Genomic DNA, 19,016 nt, shown 5'->3' with positions numbered 1-19,016 from the left:
TTTTCTTCTGTTTACTTAGATCTTCATCCTCAGTTTTTGGAATCTGGGATATGTGCTTGGGTTAAAGTGCCATGCCTATACTCTTAGATGGTATTGTACTCTTGATCTTGAATTCAGAGGTTGAGAAGATCCCATTCCGCAGAAATTTTCTGCTCTTGTTCCACTCTGTGATTTGGGCCAAAGCTGCCTAGGTAGTGGGTTTTACATAAGCTTCCTAGATACAGATAGGTGTATTACCTACAGGCTACTCTTGCCTTGTCTTTGGCCGTGGATGGGGTCCCTGTGCTAGGTCTGAATAATGGTCTCTCCCTTTCTTCTTCTAAGAATGCCTTTTGGTTGCCTGTGCTAAACACTACTCCAGCCCCATCTACTGCTGTGGGATCAGGCTGTTTCATATTTAGTCACCCACCTCCCATATCTTATCTCCCCTACATACTTCCATAGGATTCTGGCAGTCTTTTCTTTTCCCAGTCCTGGACTGAATGGAGGAGTTTGTAGCTGATTTTTCTTTCTTTTGTTTACTATTTTCCCTTCTGGTTCATTTTAAGAACATCACTGGGGGGTTGATAGGGATCTGGGCTCCTCTGGGTCCTTAACATGTCATCCTCTTTGCACAGTTCCTAGGCTATATTATTTTAACAGTAGCTTGAAAACTTGTACCCTTGAACCTTACATTTCTAGATATCATTTGAAAGAAACTAGTAAGCCTGTCTGAATCACCAGGCTGCAATACAAGCCTTCATATCATCTATATGTTAAAAACAAAAGTTTGAAAATTCAGTGTTCCCCAAGTATAAAAAAGAATGAAGGAAAATTGCAATTAAGCCATTTTATTATTTTCATAATTTGTAGTGAAAAGTTCTCCAACATCAGAGGGAAATGATGCAAATAATGCACAGCTGATATACCCAATGTTTTTCCCATTTTCACTGCACTTTGTATGTCTTTTAGATGGACCTAACTGAAGACGTGAACCTTCTCGTTTTATTGGTAACTGCAGTGAAACACAATCTATTTTAACATCTAAAAGTGTAAATTATTACTAGTACAGGAAGGCAATAGACATAAAATAAATTAAAAGCATCTTTAAAGTTTCTTTCCATTTACAAATATATATAGAATTGCAGCAAACTGTACAAGCACAAAATTCTTAGTTAAAACATTTACAAGAACTTGTGTGTTTTTGTTGTTATTGTTTCGGTTTATAGGAGATGATGTCATTTAATTTTCCATCAACTACATTAAAATAAAATCTCCATGAAAAATACATAAATGTCTGCTTATTCCATGCTTTCTCACTGATCAATAGCAGAAGCAATTTAAGACATTTTCCTAGCTCAGGACATTCTTTAAATCAAGCCTTGGCTCAGGAAGAAACTATTGTACAGGCATTAGTTACTCTTTGTTAGACAGGAGTATAAGTTACTCATTAATGAACCACCAGAATATGGAAAAATGAAAGCACATAGACTACATAAATGAATAATATGGGTATTCACAAAATGTTATATTGATACATAGGTCTTCTATATGACAATTGCCCAGGAGATTAATACATGATTGACAATAGACACCTTTATTCAGAAATAGTATAAAGGAAAAATAAAGCTTAAGGTTAAATGTCTGTCACTTATATCTAGTTAACTAGAAATAAATTTCTTGGGTTATCATGGTCTCTATTAGAATCTAAAATCCCAGTTCAGTCTCCAAAATGCTGGATCTTGTGACATCTACACTTCTAATACAAGTTTTAGCAAAGCAGGTTCTAAGGATGATAGTGGCTCAGCCATTTTTACTCAACAACATTAGATCCAGATTTAAGATGGTAGCAAAAGAAGTCCCTGTGGTAGGTGATGACCCTGGTTCTTTGGCAATAATCTCTGGGAGGCAGCGCTGGAAAATGTGCATTGGAAAGGGTGCTGAACTTGGTGTCAGTCACAGGACCTGAGTTCAAATCCTAACTCTTCTACTGACCACCTGAATTATCTTGGGCATATATCTTAGTATCCCTGGCACTTAGTTTCTTCATCTGTAGAATGAGGGAATTGGATTAGTTGGGTCTCTGAATCCTTTTGAACCCTATACTCCTGTGAGACAGACACAAGTCTTTGGGAAACTACAAGAATGGTATGGTTGATATGGAGGTAACTTCAGTAATAATCACAACTCCTCCCCTCATGATCATACTTGAAAGTTTTCAGAGCACTTCCCTCATACTAACCCTGTGAGGCAGAGAATATCCCAAAGAATGTCCAGGATCCTAATTCATCAGCTGATGCCTTGTTGTGTGTGAGATGAAACACCCTTGTGACACTCCCAGGTTTTGCCCTTTCAGTAGACTCCTGACCAGACTCCTCTACCTCAGCTCTTCAGGAAAGACCTGTGATTGCGGCAGTGTGCCCTGGTCCTTAATTGTGTTTAAACGTCTGACCTACTTAAAAATGAATATTGGCTGGATTGGGGGGGGGGGTGAGGAGGAGAAATTGTTCTTAAGAACACATTTCCTTCATTCTGTCTCCTGCTCACCCATGGGAATTGCAACCTTCCCAAAAGGCCCTGTCACAGCTATCATACACCTTTCATCTTGTAGAGATAAAAATGATGGGGATGTTTATAAACTACCATTGGTCAGATCCTATTACAGTAAATTCCAAAAGACTGTCAAAATTCCTTTCACTCTGTGGGAAACTGGTCATGCTAAGTGCTGATTAAAATAAATGCTCTATCATCTGGGACAGATAGTTTTACATAGTTGGGGATTTATTTGGATTTTAGGGGCTGTTTGGTAACTGGCTTTGACTTCTTGTAAGAGGAGAAAGTGCAAGTCATTTATTCTAGCCATAAAACCATTCCTTTTATGTGTCTACCCCCATAAAAGCTTAGAGATAACCAGATTCCCAAACAAGACTTCAGACCTGAAAAGATTCCAATATTTGCTCTGCGTTTACCATCTCAAGCTAGAAGCCCAGGGACATACACCAGCCCCTTTCTATAATAACTGAACCTGAAGCACTTTGGTCAAACCTACTTAATATCAATTGTCTCTACTATTGCTTTCTTGGATTCAGTTTGATAGAGTGGCCACTAACACATTTCTGGCGTGCACCATTGCTCTTGCCTTGAAATTTGTAATGATGTTTCTTTAAAATTTGCTCTTCCTTTCTTCATCTCTTGAAAGATTAAATTGATGTCAGAGAAAAATGAACTATATTTTCCACAAATAAATAGGCACTCTTATCTATTTATTACCTGGAACTGTCTTTAAACTCTTCTGATATTTATATAGGGACAGCACATAAGCGTATCAGCCTTCATATACACCAAGGAGCCACTTTACAGTAACCTTCAGTGGGGAGTTTCTAGTTATTCACAATGCTATCTGAACACACCTTCCTTTCACTACATTCCAAAGCACAAGAGAGATCAGCATATGTTTTACAAATATGGGTATTTGGAACTAACCCAACTCATGTAGTACACATGAAATAACCAGAATCATAGACTGTAAGAACTAGAAGAGCTTTTGAGATTACTTGGCTTATCCCATTCCCCCTCATTTTAGAAACGACAAAAGAGGTCAAATGATTTGCCCATGTTAAATAGGTACATTAGTGCCCAGAACACAGCAGACTTTTATTTAATTCACTGAACAGATGAGTACATGGATCAACTTGGATCATAAAAAGGCTGAGATGGTTCTAGACCTCAAATTCTTTTAGTCCAGTGCTTTCCCCACCATATCTTGCTGCTTCTCATAGGTATATTTTTCTCTAATTGGCCAACATAACTGAATGAAAAACACTTATCAAGCACCTGTGATGTGCCAGACACTGGGTCTACACAGTCAAAAATGAGACAGTCTAGGGTCTTATATTCCAATAGAAGGAAACAATAAAAGGGAATGTGGTCACTGAAGGGAGCATTTTTTTCCTAGGGGCTCACAGAAATGGTGAACAGAGCAATGGGGCAGGTCATTGTCTTGCTCTTTACAGAAGCAATGGTGGGTAGAATAGATTTGACTACTCTTCCTGGAGTAAGAGGTGGAAAATGTGTTGGGGTGGAGGCAGGCAGGGGAGTAGAGATGGCAAGATGTGCCAAGATGTGTGGGTGGATGCATATGAGGCATGGTCTGGGGTCCTTTGGAAGGACTACATGATAAATTTTGTGCCTACTCACTCACTGGCCAGTCAGTAAATGCCAGTGCCTAGCACATGGTAGCCACTTAATAAACCCTTGTTTCCTTCCTTCCAATCAAGCCCATCCTCAGGGCTCAGTTCCAGAGTGAATAATTTACAGATGTAATCTTAGACCTTTTATGCAGCACAATTTTTTAAACTGATTGATGGGTAACTCTCTAGCCAATGACAAGAATGCTCTTAACCTAGAAAGGTGCTAGGTGCTAGGGATACAAACTTAACATTCTCTGCCCCAGGCAAGCTGACTGTTGCCTAAAGGGCATCCCCTGTGATGGTACAAATAGGTGACTTCTGATTGGCCGAGAGACCACTGACCCAATAACCTATGGAGAAAGCTAAAGAAGAGACAAGGCAGGAACATTTGAATGGCTCAGTGGAAGTCCCTGGAGCCATAGCCACGTGGGGAAAGCTCCCTGTCCCATATGTCCCTTGATTTCTCCTCACCTCCTCCCACATCCCTAGAGATTGTTAAGTGTAACTCTCCAGTGAGATTATTCTCTCCTTGATTTATTTGAGATTTTTATCTTGCTTCAGAGTTCAAAAGCTCATTTACTCTTGTATATTATACCCCAACCTGTGTAACTCTTCCAATTTCTATTTTATGGCTTACTTGGATAAATATGTTTGCTCAATATCTGTGATTATCTTTTGTGTGCTAAGTGTTTGATGAGAGGGAGCTAAGCTGTTCCAGAGTACGCTATTACCCTCCCCTTTGGAGTAACCAGGGAAAGTGGCTTTTGCCCTGAACCCCTAAAAAGCATCATACCTCTCAACTGAAAATGTCGAATGTTTAGTAGGCAGACATAATTCTAGCCCAATATGCCCATTTCAGCTAAGGCAAGGAGAATGGAAGAGTGAGTGCCTAGCCATGGCCTGCCTCCTTCTGTGTCCAAATGCAGAAATCACAGTCTCCTTGAAGATGTGGGGAACAGAGTTCTAGAACTTGGCTGTCTAAAGATATCCCTGCAACATGGGTCATGCTAGGGAACTGTGGCTCAGGTTAAACCATTACACAAACACACAAATGAGATCGTCCCTGCCCTCAAGGAGTTTATATTCTAAAAGGAATGGTGGCCAAGGAAGGACACTTTTTCTTAGTCAGTTACAGGACTGCAAGGGGAGCTGTTAGCCAGAGCTCATTTTCATTGAGGTAAGAAGTATGTGGGTGGGGGGTGAGTATGGCGTGTCAGAGAGCCAACAGTCCCTGAAGGACATCCCTATGGTGAGTAGGATAAACCATGTCCTATCCTGGATGGGATGTGAAGTCTCGGCCTGGCTAAATCCCTTTTTTCACTCACTCAGCACCAAACAGGATAGGTCATCCTAGAAGAGAGTGCTTAAGCCGAGTGGCTGAATGGAGAGGAATGATCTTTGAAGGTCCAAGTGAAAAGGTCATTGATCTTGACTGGGAGTGTGCAGTGGCAGTGCAGGTAGCAAGATGCCTCCTCATGCAGCATTTAGCCTGAATAAAAGCATGTTAAGATGTTTCAGCATTGGTGGTATGTGGAGAGAAATGCATGATAAATAGCAGTGTAAAAAGCAGTTGTTCTGAATGTTACATACTTCATCTATGGGATTTCTCTAGGTGAGGTTGCAATAAAGCAGTCAGACTCCAAAGCCTTCCATTCATGGTCTCAGGATGTAGTAAGATCTGAAAGTAGCCAAAGACTGGTCTCGTGTATGTAATTAAACTTTAAAGCTGTCATTCAGAGACCTCTTCAAGATTCTAGGTTTCTTTTCCCTTTAACATCTAATGGTGACTTTAGGAGCCAGAGTGAGCTCATGGATCACTGAAAGGATATGGATCCAAAAGGAATTTGGAGATTCAATTTAAAAGAATAAATGAACGTTATAAAGCAGAAAAGAGGGACAGAATTATATTTGGGATTTTTAAACGTAGTAGTTGGTTTCCTTTTCTGGAGTGCAATGAAATGTTCTCAATTATATGTTCACATAATTAGATAATGTGGTTACTGACTTGCTACAAAATAGTAACTTACCCTTTACTTTTTGCAAAACTTTTACCAGTGATGGGATAAGAGTTACCAGCATGCAATTGTGTGTGAACTGAGTTGATGCAACATGTTAAATAAGCGTGCCTTCACATGCTCAGGAACGCGGGCTCACATACGAACACATGTATACACAATCAGATACATATTCCAGCCACTTATTTGTATAGTAGCCTATGTAGAAACTGGATTCCCAAAGGCTTTTAGGGTAAGTCAAACTCAATTGGAATATTAAGCACTTATTGAATTGTTCCAAAATGTCTGTAAGGTAGGAAGCCTAGTTCAACACTCAGAACTGCTCTCCATTGCCTCTGGCCACCAGAGGAGTGGACATAAGTGAATGGCAAGCTATGACATTTCAGGAACTGCTTTCAATTTAATTACCTTTACAAAAATAAGGTGATGCCTCCTAACACTGAAAATCAGAAATTTTGTTTTACAATTCACAATAAAGATATAGATTCACAAGAGGAAAATTCTTACTTTCAGTCACATTCAGAGGCAATCTAAGATCCAGTTCTCTAGTTAGAAGTCTTCCATTTCTTCTCTCTCTCTCTCTCTCTCTCTCTCTCTCTCTCTCTCTCTCTCTCTCTCTCTCTCTCTCTCTCTCTCTCTCCCTCCTTTCTCCTTTGTTTATAAAAATCTTTTGGAATGAAATGCATTGGCAGTGCAAAAAAAAAAGTCCATTAAAAACAATTAATTGAATTAAGCATTCAGAAAATCCCTTGCAAAAGGTTATCTACAAGCACAAGACTCCACTGTCATGTTAGGATACACTTTCAGCACCACATTCTTATTTTCATCGAAGAATAAGATACTGAGAGAAGACATCTTTTCTGGCACACAGCAAGGCTCCGGGATCCCCGGGATGACCCCCACAGCTCTCACTATGCTCTGGATGGTGGCATGATTGGATGGTTTCAGAGACTGCAAAGAAAAATGGCAGGGGGGGAGACATAGACATAGGTTAGGTAGAATCACATTATAGTATAACTTTGATTAGCCAGAATCATCAAATAAATCCACTATTAGGAGAGAGAGGTAAGCTGTGAGATATTAGATACTGGGCATCTGATCATCAAATTTCCAGTATATGACCTAAGGTCATCATACACCAGGCTGATCTTTTATAACCCCTTATACTTATGTCTATAATATAGTTTATAATGATGATCCTAGAACAACATAAGAGCCTGTGATCAAAGAAACATCAAATTATGTTTTATATACTATACTTACCAAAGTTGGAAACAGGTCTAATGCTTTTTAGGAGAGTTATTATTTTTAAAAGAAGTACTGAATCAAGAAGAGTTTATACTTATGCTTAAATGGATTAGAAAATAGTGCAGTTAGGCCCCAAACACCTCAGGTGCAAATCCACAATCCTTCTGGCATTCACAGGGCAATGCCATTGCTCTGAGTTAAAGCTCCTCCCCTATCTTTATTCATCTAAATTATCGCCCGTTGTCCAACTCCACCCACTCCTTCCGCCATGTCCACTGGGATTCCTTTTCTGCTATGAAAAACTACTTTTTATTCTGGAATTCTTCCTCTCATTCTCCTATTACTTAGCCTCCCAGAGATCTGGCTTTCTTTAGAGAACACTTCATCACTGGCCATACTTCTAGCAATGGTTGTATCTTTGCTCATATTCCCCATCACAGTGGTCATGGAGGGAGAGTTGGAGTACTCATTATTCCTCACTGCCACTTCCAAACTCTCCCTTTGCCACTGTTACTTGGCGAAGTTCTCTTTGCCCTTAACATTTTCTTAGGCCATTGCCTTTGCGCTGACTTCACTTTTCTCCTTTTCCAGTCTCAATCCTATAGTTAACCAATTCAACTCACATTGTCCTCCACTCTGGAGTTCCTTGCCAGTGACAACCCTAGGTCCGTTGGTATCCTCTGCTCCTTTTCATGTGTTGATGTCATGCAACCAAAGTAACTGGGTACATGAAACTGGGTACATGACAATTTTTGTAATCTAATCTTAACGGGGCCAGTCCTTTTACTCCTCTACGTTTATCTCTCTATCCACTTCTCACTGAAATCACACCAGGCTTTTTCTTCTCTCTTCAAGCCTCCTATACCTGCTGAACAGAGGATCTTGCCTCTTAGTCTGCTAAGAAAATTGAGGCCATTCACCATGAACTCACTATTCTTTCTTTCTTTTCATCTCAAAGCCTTTCTATATCATCCCCTTTCCCTCCTCCTATCTTCTGATTTTCTGTTAAAGAGATGGCCCTTCTGGCCAAGGCCAGTCCCTCAACACATGCCCTTGATCCAATCCCCTCCCTTCTTAATGAGCAGACTGCTCTCTCAAACATTCCACTCTTCTCTCGAATCTTCCATCTCTCCCTATCTACTGGTTTCTTGTCTTCAGCCTTTGCTAAGTTAGTCAGTCAACAAACATTTACCAAGCACCTTTCATGTGCCATGCACTGTTGTAAGCATCGTGGATACAAAGAAAGGCAAACACTCCAATCCTGCCCTCAAAGAACTCACATTCCAATGGGAGTGATAATGTGTAAAAAATCTGTATGCACATAAATTCAGTGCAAATGCAAGTAATCTCAGAGAGAAGGCACACATAGCTGCAGCACCTTTCCTGATCTCCTCTCACTCATAACTGCTAGTCATCTTTCTTCCTACCTTCCCTATATCTATTTTCTATTTATTTTGTATTCCTTCTGTATATATTCTTTCCGTACACACATGCGGTCTTCCCCCAAAAGAATGTAAGCTCTTTGTTGCAGGGATTGTTTCATTTTCATCATTGTTTCTCCAGTACACAATACTGTATTTGGCACAGAGTATGGACTTAATAAATGCTTCCAGGTTATTGACAATACCCTAAGTTTCTCACAAAATTGCGATATAAATTGGGATATAGATGTATATATGTGCATACATACACAGATATGCATATGTACATAAATATAGATGCAATATATACATATAGGGGTATAAGGGTATGTGTGTGTGTGTGTGTGTGTGTGTGGTGTGTGTGCTGGGACCAAAAACCATGGTAATGTACTAGAGATGTGCTCTATCTTTGAGGGTCACCTCCTATTTAAAGGCAGAAGAAACCGAATGAAGTATTGAGTGGTTTTTCATTATGTAGCAATATTACAGAAAGAGCCCCCTGATTTTGGAGTCTGCGAACCTGCTTCTGGTACGTGCAACCCATGTGACCTTGGTCATGTATGTAACCACCTTCCTGGACCTCAGTTTCCTAATGTGATGGGGGGGGGAGGAGAGGTTGGATTAGGTAGTTTCTGAGGTCCCATCCTGCTCTAGACCTCGGATCCTAAATCTAGTTTTACAAAAAGCCACTGAGGGCTAGAGAAAACACTTCACCTTCCGGCCACTGGGTGCCACTGTTGCCCCACAGGTTTAGATTTTGGACCATTGACGTTCATGTGGTTATTACCTCTCAGAAATAATGTAAGCAACAAAATAGAAGGTTATCACATGAATCCCCAAAGTTTGACCGAAGAAGCCCGGGTAAAGTTATTTTCTGGGAAAGAGCCTAACGGGCCTATTATTGCTCGTGTGGAACAGCATGTGGTTTTGTTTAAAATATCCCAGCCAGCTAAGAGCAGAGCTCCCACTGCCCGAGGGCTGGGAATCCAGAAAGGGGAGGTATTGCCAGAGTGATGAGTTGAGCATTCCCTCTTGTATAGTACATGTTGCATATTTTCAGATTGCTACTACTCATAGCAGCTCTTTGAGGGGGCTGGCAAAAAAACCCTTTTAAAAAAATTGTGTTTATTTTAAATGAATTTAGAAGACGAAACATCAGTAGCATGGCCAAAGTCACACAGCAATCTGTTGGTGGTAAAACTGTGGTTACAAGGCTAAGATATACCCTTTCAAGAGGCATTCCCAAACAAATGGCTAGTTTATTTCTTTCTCATAAATTCAAGAGTGTGGAGATACAATAAATTAAAAAAACAAACAAACCCTTAAGGATACTACCAAACAAAGAGAAAAGAAGTTGTATATCATGTACAGGACATGAACATGTTGGCTGTGCCTAATTTTCACCATTTGATCTCATCTGGCATATCACCATGGGAATCTGGAGAAATGTATGTACGTCTATGAATATACGTTAGCCTTCTAACTTGATTCTTAAAGGGTGTGTAATGATAACATGACTATATACTATACATGAACACAAGAAGAATAGGTAAACACACACACACACACACACACACACCCTCCTTCAGCTGTAACAATACCTTTAGTATATACATATGTATTTGCAATCGTATGTGTGTATGTATACACACTAAACTCTCTTGATGTTAACTTTTTTATATTGATTCAAAGAGATTCTTCAAAATGAGTCATCTGAGTTGGCATGCTCTGCAGCCCTCAAACTCACAAGTTTTCTTGTGGTGGCTTTGCATTTTAATATTTTAGTAGCTCCTCTAAGCTTTAACCATTACACAAGATGGTATCCATATAATCGAACAGGACCATTATATTATTTTTTTCTTAAACATAAACCATTTATTTAACAAAAAGGCAAAAACAACAATAATAATAATATCACAGTTAATATAAAGCAAATCAGGAAATCATAATAGTTAACCCATAAACCAGGGTCATACTCTTCCACCATTGCAGAGAGTCTTCAACAGGGAGAATGGGCACATACTTTATAAAAGCTACCAAGGAAACACCTGAGGATGCCCCATATTCTCTGGACCCCTCACAGTTCTGAAAAACAGGCTTCATTGTCTTTCATGGACAATTTGCTCCACACAAAGACCCTTCTATACTAACTACTCCCCTTCTAGTGCTTCAGATCATTTAAAATGGGGCCACCTGGGAGAAATATAAGGTGAAAACCAACTATCCCATTTTGTCTTGCTCTAAAGAAATAATTTGCATTGACAAAAATGATGAATTTCGTGCATGTGACACAAGATAGATATGGAAAATATTCATGGGTGTTTCCTTAGACATTCCTGCTCTTTGGCTTAAATTCAAACTCACAAATCATACAGTCAGAAAATATTAGTAGTCTCTGGTGGGCTTACTGGCATTTAAGCACAAGCCTTGGATTTGTGTTCATCGGTTTTATCAGGATTCCCCCAATGTATCTCAGGTATGTAATGCATGCAAATTCATATTCAGTTTATTTTCTCGGGAGTTGTGTTTTTTTTTTCTTTTTCCTTCTTCTTCTTGGGGCTTCCTCTGGCCATGTCTGCAACTACCAGGAATAATTATGTCATGCACAAAAGAGCAGAGCAGCAATTCGATGACTGGAGACATACCGCTGGTCCACAAGTGTTGTTGTTTGAGTTTTGGTTCTGTCTCTTGTGACTACACATTGTTATGCTGAACCACCAAAACCATGTTTGAGCCCTTAGCAAGCACTTTTGGAAAGTACTTGCTTTCCAGAGAGAATAAGACATCACTTTAGCCTTCACTCTGTCAACACCTTTGACTACTTTGGTAATTTACTCCCTCCTTCCCAGGGGTCAAAAGAGAGAGGGCATCTATAGGACCCAAGCTAGGAACAGGGGAAGTCCCTTGACCTCAATTAAACTTCTTGCATCTCTCCGACCAAGTGATCGTCTAGTCATTTTTGTAACGAACTGAGACATGAATCTAGTGTCTTCATGCTTTTTTGTTTGTTTGTTTCAGGTAGTGTGGTGCAGTGAACAGAGAGTCACCCTCAAAGCCAACAGGACCTGACTCTGAAAGGGAATGGCTGTATGACCCTGGACAAGTCTCAGCCTCACAATGGTCTATACAACTCTCTGAAACTAGAAGTTGCAGAGGTGTTGACCTCCATTGGTAAAGGGAATTTCTCTATCCAGAAGTTCCTTATGGCAATGAAATTCTAAGTTCACAGCTTACTTCTACAGAGCAATATATTTTTTTTTTAACTGGGGCCTAGGGACAAGTCACTTGGCTGGCTATATGCCTTGCTTGGAGGTGAAATTACACATTCTGCTCTTAACTAAGTTAGAAAGGCTACATTTGATAGAAAACTCAGAAAAATCCGAACGCTCTGCACAGGTCAGACTTGCACCTGCCAGGCTTACAATGTCCTTGAGAGATTTGCTGTTCAGTTGAATTTGATTACAGACACATTAGCAGGGGAGAGTATGTCATCAGCTAAAAGCTTTCATTCCTGACCTGGGACACAGGGTTTGGCCTGGCCTCAGTGCTTCATGGTATTCCAGTCCAGCACACATGGGTGTGATAGTTCTGAACCATCTAATTGAAAGCAGGGAAAGGGCAAAGCCTGGAATTTGGAAAAAGCAGAACACAGCTGTTCTGAATTACAGAACAGGTTGTCAACTTTTGCAGATGAAGAGCTCAGCTATGTAAAACCCGAGTCTAACTCACTCGAGGGGCTGGGATGATGCATGCCCCGGGCAGCTTTTGTGTCGGGCTGCAAATGGTTCCATTTTGTACTGAATCGACACAGTCCTAGAGCTTAATGTATCTGTCCAGTCAAAAGCTTTTATTTTTCCTTTTCTCAAAATATGCAACAATATTTCAACACAAAATGTCCTGGCACTCTGCAAGAAATTTTAAGGCAGCATTGTGTACAGACAATAGTAATGCCATTTTATTAATTACTAGTTATAAGGAAGCTTCATAAAGCTTCATTTCCCATCCCCCCAATTACTAGTCCATTAACAAGAGGGGGAAAAAAGAACTGGGAAGTTTGGGAGACAGAACAGAAAGTTTTAAAGGTTAGACTGATCACACACACAAGGTGGTGAGAGATTGAGAATAATCTAACAGCCAAACGTCCACCCTTCACTTGGGCAATGGAAAACCTAAGGCTCCCAGATCTGATGCCTATCCAAGTTTGGACTAAAGTTATTTTGATTTCAATTGTTTCAGCTGATCCGTTTGTGTTTTTCTCCATCTCCAAAGAAACAGTTGCACTTTAGTGGCACATAGGACTGGCTTTAGGTGTGAACTGGATTTCAGACTTTGTGATAGTTCAACATTTAAAGTACGGCATAAATGTAAGGAATGAAGCTCACAGGTTTAAGAGCTGATGGATTTTAGAGACCATTTGGCCAAGCCCAAGGGAAGCTAAGTGACTAGTGGGACATCTGAGTTTCTTCATCTAACACTCTTTCTACCACACCTGGCTATTGTAAATATCCACGCCCCATCCCCACCCCACCTCCACCCTCCATTTAAAAATTCCTTATTTCCCAGTTTCTTATTTCTTCAGTCTTCCTTCTCCTACTTTCTATTCTCCTTAAACCCACACTGGCCACAAATACATTCTCTTCACACACATTTTCGACATTTTCATCTTTCTCTCATCTTCTTTCCCCTCTTTGGCTCACGGCAACCCTAGTGGTAAGGGAGTAAGTGACTGTAGCACCACAGGTCTTGGGGCAGCAAAAGTAGCTCCAGGTAGCAGGAGCGGACCCAGGAGGAGGAAGTGAGGCTGAATACTTAATGATGGATTAAATAGTAAATTGACTGCTGACCCCTGACAGCCAAAATCATGGATCTTTTGGCTACAACCAGGAGAGGGAGAGGAGTTAGCACCTTGGAGTGGGGCTCAGAAAAGATCCCTGGGGTTGTTAGAGACTTTCAGAGTCAGCCACATTAGATCTAAGGCAGTGGGGAACCTTCGGCCTTGAGGCCATGTGTGGCCTTCTAGGTCCTTGGGTGCAGCCTTTTGACTGAGTCCAAGTTTTCAGAAAAAATGCTTTTATTAAGGGGATTTGCTTAGATTCAGTCAAAGGGCCAAACCTGAGGACCTAGAGGGTCACCTGTGGCCTTGAGGGTGTGAGATGGGACTCATAACAACTCTTCCAAAGATGCAAAAAAACCAAAACAAAACAGCAAAATTCAGATTAGTTACTTCACCTCAAAATTAGGGGGTTTGATTTTTCTAATTATATACCTGATTTGAGTATATTTTTTAAGATCACTATATTTTTTAATGGAAATTTAATTTGCAAAAGTCTTCTTCATTAAAAATGCAAATGTGTAGAATGTATATTTTTAGTTTATAAAATATGAAGCAAACTGGGGCCCTTTCCTGGGTAAACTGTCTTTTTGGATGGGCTAAATGCTAACTCTTTTCAGAAATTCCAGAAAGTGAATAAAAGCTCATGCAATTCCCTGGCACTCAGGCTAAATCAGAAAACAAATCCTTAAGGACAGAGTCCTGGAAATCGGCCTCATGTTGGAGGTGTGTATTAGGTTTTATTTCCTAAATATCACAGAATGTGGAATATGCAAATACCATTTTAAAACCCATAAGTCTGAACTTGTCATTTGGGGGGCAAAGGAGATTTTTCAACTCTTGCCTTTTTTTCCATTATCTAATAGGAAAATTTTTATTCAAGTTTTGCATAGAAAATCTATTCCTGGTCTAAATTCCATTTATGGAGCCAACTTCTATTTTACAACTGAGATTAGAATTGTTAAAAGCTGAGGAATGGAGTGTAGATATTGGCTTAACAGAAGGACTTATAACACAATTATATTTTACTGATTACATTTGTGGGGGAAAAGTCCATCAGAATTGTGAGAGTTGGGGGTGGGGAGAACAATAGGAGTTGGCTAGAAATATATTTGTCAGGTACATCACAATGTAATGGTATGATAAAGCAAAACCCATATTGATTTTGGAAAAGACAGATGTCCTCTGACAGGACGAGATGGATTTTGGAAGGTGTTCATAAAGCCATCTTATTTATTTCTTCCTTTACTTTTTGATGGTTGGCAGGGACATAAAATTAAATCAGTTTATAGATGATTTTGAGGGGCCTTTCCTAAATTCTGACCTTTTTGGGAGCCAGTTTTTTTGTTAAGAGACTATCAGAAAAAAAGTTATGTTATGGGGACATTAATCTAACTGCATAACCTTGACTTTTTCCAACCATTCCATTAATACATCCTTATAGATCATCGTCTGACTGTATTTGTGGACAGATGCAAGTTCACACATTACTGATTAGCTTAAGATATACAGTGTTTGGGTTCTACACAAAGAATTTTCCACATTTTTTCTATATTCTTTAAATCAATCCTGACTTCATACTATCTAAATAGACCTTAAAGAGCAAACATTAGTATTTCTTAATGTCACTAATATGGTAAATAAAAGTGGGAGGAGACTCTGTAGATAAAAGGAAAACCCAACTCAAACACCTACGTATTCAATAGGATGGACGAAAATAGAAGGAAGAAGGGAAGTGCCTACCTTTGGCATGGGGAACTGGCATGCTCCAGAACAGTAATATGCATCAAAGGACTTTGGGGAGATAATCCATTCACTCCAACCAATATCTGCAAAATCCACTTTGAGGTATCGCCTGGCACAATTACGGGGTTCAATCCATTGTTTCCTCCTGGCCTTCTTCAAGGTCTGCTCATCAAATTGCAGCATCTCACTTTTCTGGTGTGGGCCCTTTCTCTGCTTCTTCTTACTTTTGCTCTTCTCAGCTGGCTGTATCTGGAGTGTCTTATAAGGCTTCCTCTTCTCCCAGCCTCCATTCTCCTTGTACTGATATTCTGTGCCTGGAAGCTCATTGTTCTGCAGGGGGAGCAGGGGGCTGCTGAGGGATCGCTTCTTCCTCCGCTTTCTGGACAGAGAAGTCCGCATGTGGCTGTTCAGCTTAGCTAGAGCACCAGTGGGAAAATTCCAATGTCCCTGGAGACTTGATACCACACTTTCTGATTCAGAAATGGATGAATCATTGGCATATACTAAGATATAAGGATCAGCGTTGGTCGGCATTCCCTTTGAAAGGGAGCGTCCCTCAAAAGTGATCTTGATACCTATGAAAAACTCACCATTTTCTTTTGCTTTGGTCAGCATTTGAGTGATGTCTTTGGATTGCCAGGCCAACATATCTCTATGAAGCTTAGCTATATTTACCAAAATATGGCCCAAGAACCTAGTTTGGTCGCCATCTGGTGTAAGGCTCCAGGCAGACAAAGAAATCTGTATTTGTTTCCTGTATCCATGATGAGAGCAACCTCTGGGAGATATGCAAGTTGAACTAATGTTTATTAGTTCTCCAATGGAGAAATGCAAGGTTGCAGACAAAATACTTTCAGACTTGGTTAGGGAAGTCAGGTTAAAAATATGTAGTTCTTTGTTTTCCAGGGTCCCTAGGAGGGAAAAAACAAAAGAACAGGAGAAATTGAAAATGCCAGAAAAGATCAAAGCAAGAACTAATTATTATTTCTACTCTCTGAGGGGACATTATAAATGCACTGAGCTAATATTGTAGGGGAAAGAGCTGTGACTACAAGTTACAGTAAAGTTAACTAGCAAAGGCAGACATCCTGACAAAACAGTGCTTTCCCATATCTCCTTGTCTTAGTTGGAAAACAGTAATGACTTACATTTGTATATCACTTTATGATTACAAAGCTCTTTCAAGTACACTTAAGGCTCACAAGAAACCCAATGAGGTAGGTAGTGAAAACTCTTATTATCTACATCTTAAAGATATTTAGTTAGAAGAAAATAAGCAACTCGGCCAGCAGATCCCTAGAAATGGAGTTGGCAGCATTTTATAACTGGGAAAGCAATGGCCTGGAAGGAAACCTGGGTCTAGTTCTAGCCTTCACAGCTAGTTAAACTTGAGCTTAACCTTTCCAGGCCTCCATTTCTTCATCTGTAAAATGTGGGAGCTGAACCACAGAATCAGAAAAGCCCTTAGATTATCTAGTTCTACTTGGAAAAGGAAATCCTTTCCATAAATCCTTGATAAGCCAACCTCTGCTTGAAAGCTACCAACGGTTTTAACTTTGAAACATCTCAGATAAGATGTGATTCTGGTGAAGAAAGCAACTTGACTGGAATCTTATGATATACATCATAGGATTCCAGTCAAGTTTCAGGGCACTAGGGGAAAAGTTCTACATTACAATTGAATGGAAAAAAAAATTCCCACTATTTGAGGGCAGCACCTTGTACTCTTAGAAAGCTCTCATTATTAGGCAATTGTTCTTTTTTCAAATGTCTGTTAATGCAAATATTTCTCCCAATGCTGAAGATGGCAACCTACCTAGGTGTCTCTTCTCGATGTCCTACCATATGTTAATCACATGGAATCCCATCAGTGCATTTTCTTGACATCAATCCTAAATCTGCTCTCTATACCTCTTATGCATTACTTCTATTTTTGCTCTCCTGAGCCTTCCTAACAACTAGAGTTGTCCAAAAAGTACATTGGACAGTCTTGAGAGGCAGAGGGTTCCCTCTTATCTTTAGTTCTTCAAGCAGAGACTGGTATTTCCTAGTGGGAAATTTCCTTTCGTATGTGTATTAGAAATTTCCTTTCGTGTATGTATTAGACCAAATGACTGCTAAAGTACCTTTCGATGCTCAAGTTTTGGGATCTCGTGAAGTATTTGAAAACAGCTATCTTGCCCTTTAGAAATCTTCTGTTCTCTAGGCTAAAGATCCCTAGTTCCTTTAACTGCTTGTTCCTCATATCAAGGTCTCTTGTCTTCTCATTATCCTGGTCATTCAGATTCCAGATCCAAGACTTGAACCTGGGGATTCTGACACCAAGTTCAATACTTTTTTCTATTTTAACAAAATGAATCATATCTTCCCCTATATAGCAGTAAAGAGGGTTAGGGTGAAGAATGAAGATGGGGTAGGTAAGCATAAAAAGTATTTGCCTTTTACTGAGGAAATGAGGTATCCATTTAAATTGTTACTTTTCATTTAATTTTAATATAGTAGTACTTTGCCTCTACTACTTTGAAACTTGGCTGAATTCAGTGACATTCGATTAATATAGTCACTGAGTTGTGTTTCATTTCTCATGTGTTTTAAAACAAAAATAGATCCTCTACATTTCTCACTCTCCAAAGAGAGAATTGGGGGAAACAAAGAGGGCTCAGCATGGTGCAGTTGACTAGCAAACAGCCTGAGGTTTGGACTCTAGAGTTGATTCCCAGATCCATAATCAAACCACTAGGATCCATGCTCTTACATATTTGTTTCAGGAAAACACATGCAACCATGAAATCATGTTCCTGATCAAAAACATATTTTAGTAAAAACAAAACATTTCTCTAAAGATGTGGAAATCTTAAAAATGAGTTCATTGAGTTCCCTAAGCACAAGTGAAGTACGATGGGAAACATGTTTTACTCATTTTTAACAGTGTGTGAAGGAAAAGGAAGAACCTGCCATTGGTGCACATTTGTACAATCCATGACACCAAGATAATATTTAACAGACCTTTATAACAAAGTCATGGCATCAGACTTGTTCCCAATCTTTTGCTTTAATTCATACCATTCATCCTAGTATGTATTTTTATTCAGACCTTTATGCAGGAGATTGAAACTGTTCCAATTTAAAATGGAATAAAGAGAGATTACACTATATGGGAATCTAGCCAATGGTTGGTAAACAAACATATCATTTGAAGGCTATGGGTGCAAGATCTTTAATGTCCCAATTAATTCTCTTTCTTTTTCTTTCAAAAATGTTTCTCCCCTAAGAATTCCTCAGGAGGAATCTTCTGGCAAGGTGGAAGACTCAGACTTGCTCCTTATTCCAGCCCCTTACAGAATAAAGATATATGCCAAGTGAAATAAAAGAACAGCAATTAAAAGAGAAGAAATAAAAGTAACTTGGCAAGGTACCAAACTGTTCAAATATCAGACAGGACCACACTATCAACTTAATTCCCCATTGCATGCTCTACCTGCCTGCCTTCACACTCCAGATTTCACAATATCCATTCTTAATGGTGGCAGCAGTGACTCTAGAGAAAGGAGAACATCCGGGAAGAAAGGAAGGAAACAAGTATTGC

General features: G+C 39.7%; 1 protein-coding gene across 1 annotated transcript in view; it reads right to left on the bottom strand.

Annotated features, from left to right (window-relative positions):
* Positions 1–814: 814 nt before the first annotated feature.
* Positions 815–19,016, bottom strand: part of BMP3 (bone morphogenetic protein 3) — a 39,567-nt gene continuing 21,365 nt past the window's right edge. Inside the window, exons 2-3 of the mRNA XM_020988354.2 lie at positions 15,428–16,341; positions 815–7,135 (exon numbers count right to left, since the gene is read on the bottom strand). Coding sequence (XP_020844013.1) covers positions 6,944–7,135; positions 15,428–16,341 — 1,106 coding nt within the window. The 3' untranslated portion in view covers positions 815–6,943. The remainder of the gene's footprint in view (positions 7,136–15,427; positions 16,342–19,016) is intronic.

Source organism: Phascolarctos cinereus, unplaced genomic scaffold (genome assembly GCF_003287225.1).
Source record: "Phascolarctos cinereus isolate Bilbo 61053 unplaced genomic scaffold, phaCin_HiC Scaffold_9;HRSCAF=440, whole genome shotgun sequence".
NCBI classification, from domain to species: Eukaryota; Metazoa; Chordata; class Mammalia; order Diprotodontia; family Phascolarctidae; genus Phascolarctos; species Phascolarctos cinereus.
This window is presented reverse-complemented; position numbering and strand designations above follow the sequence as displayed.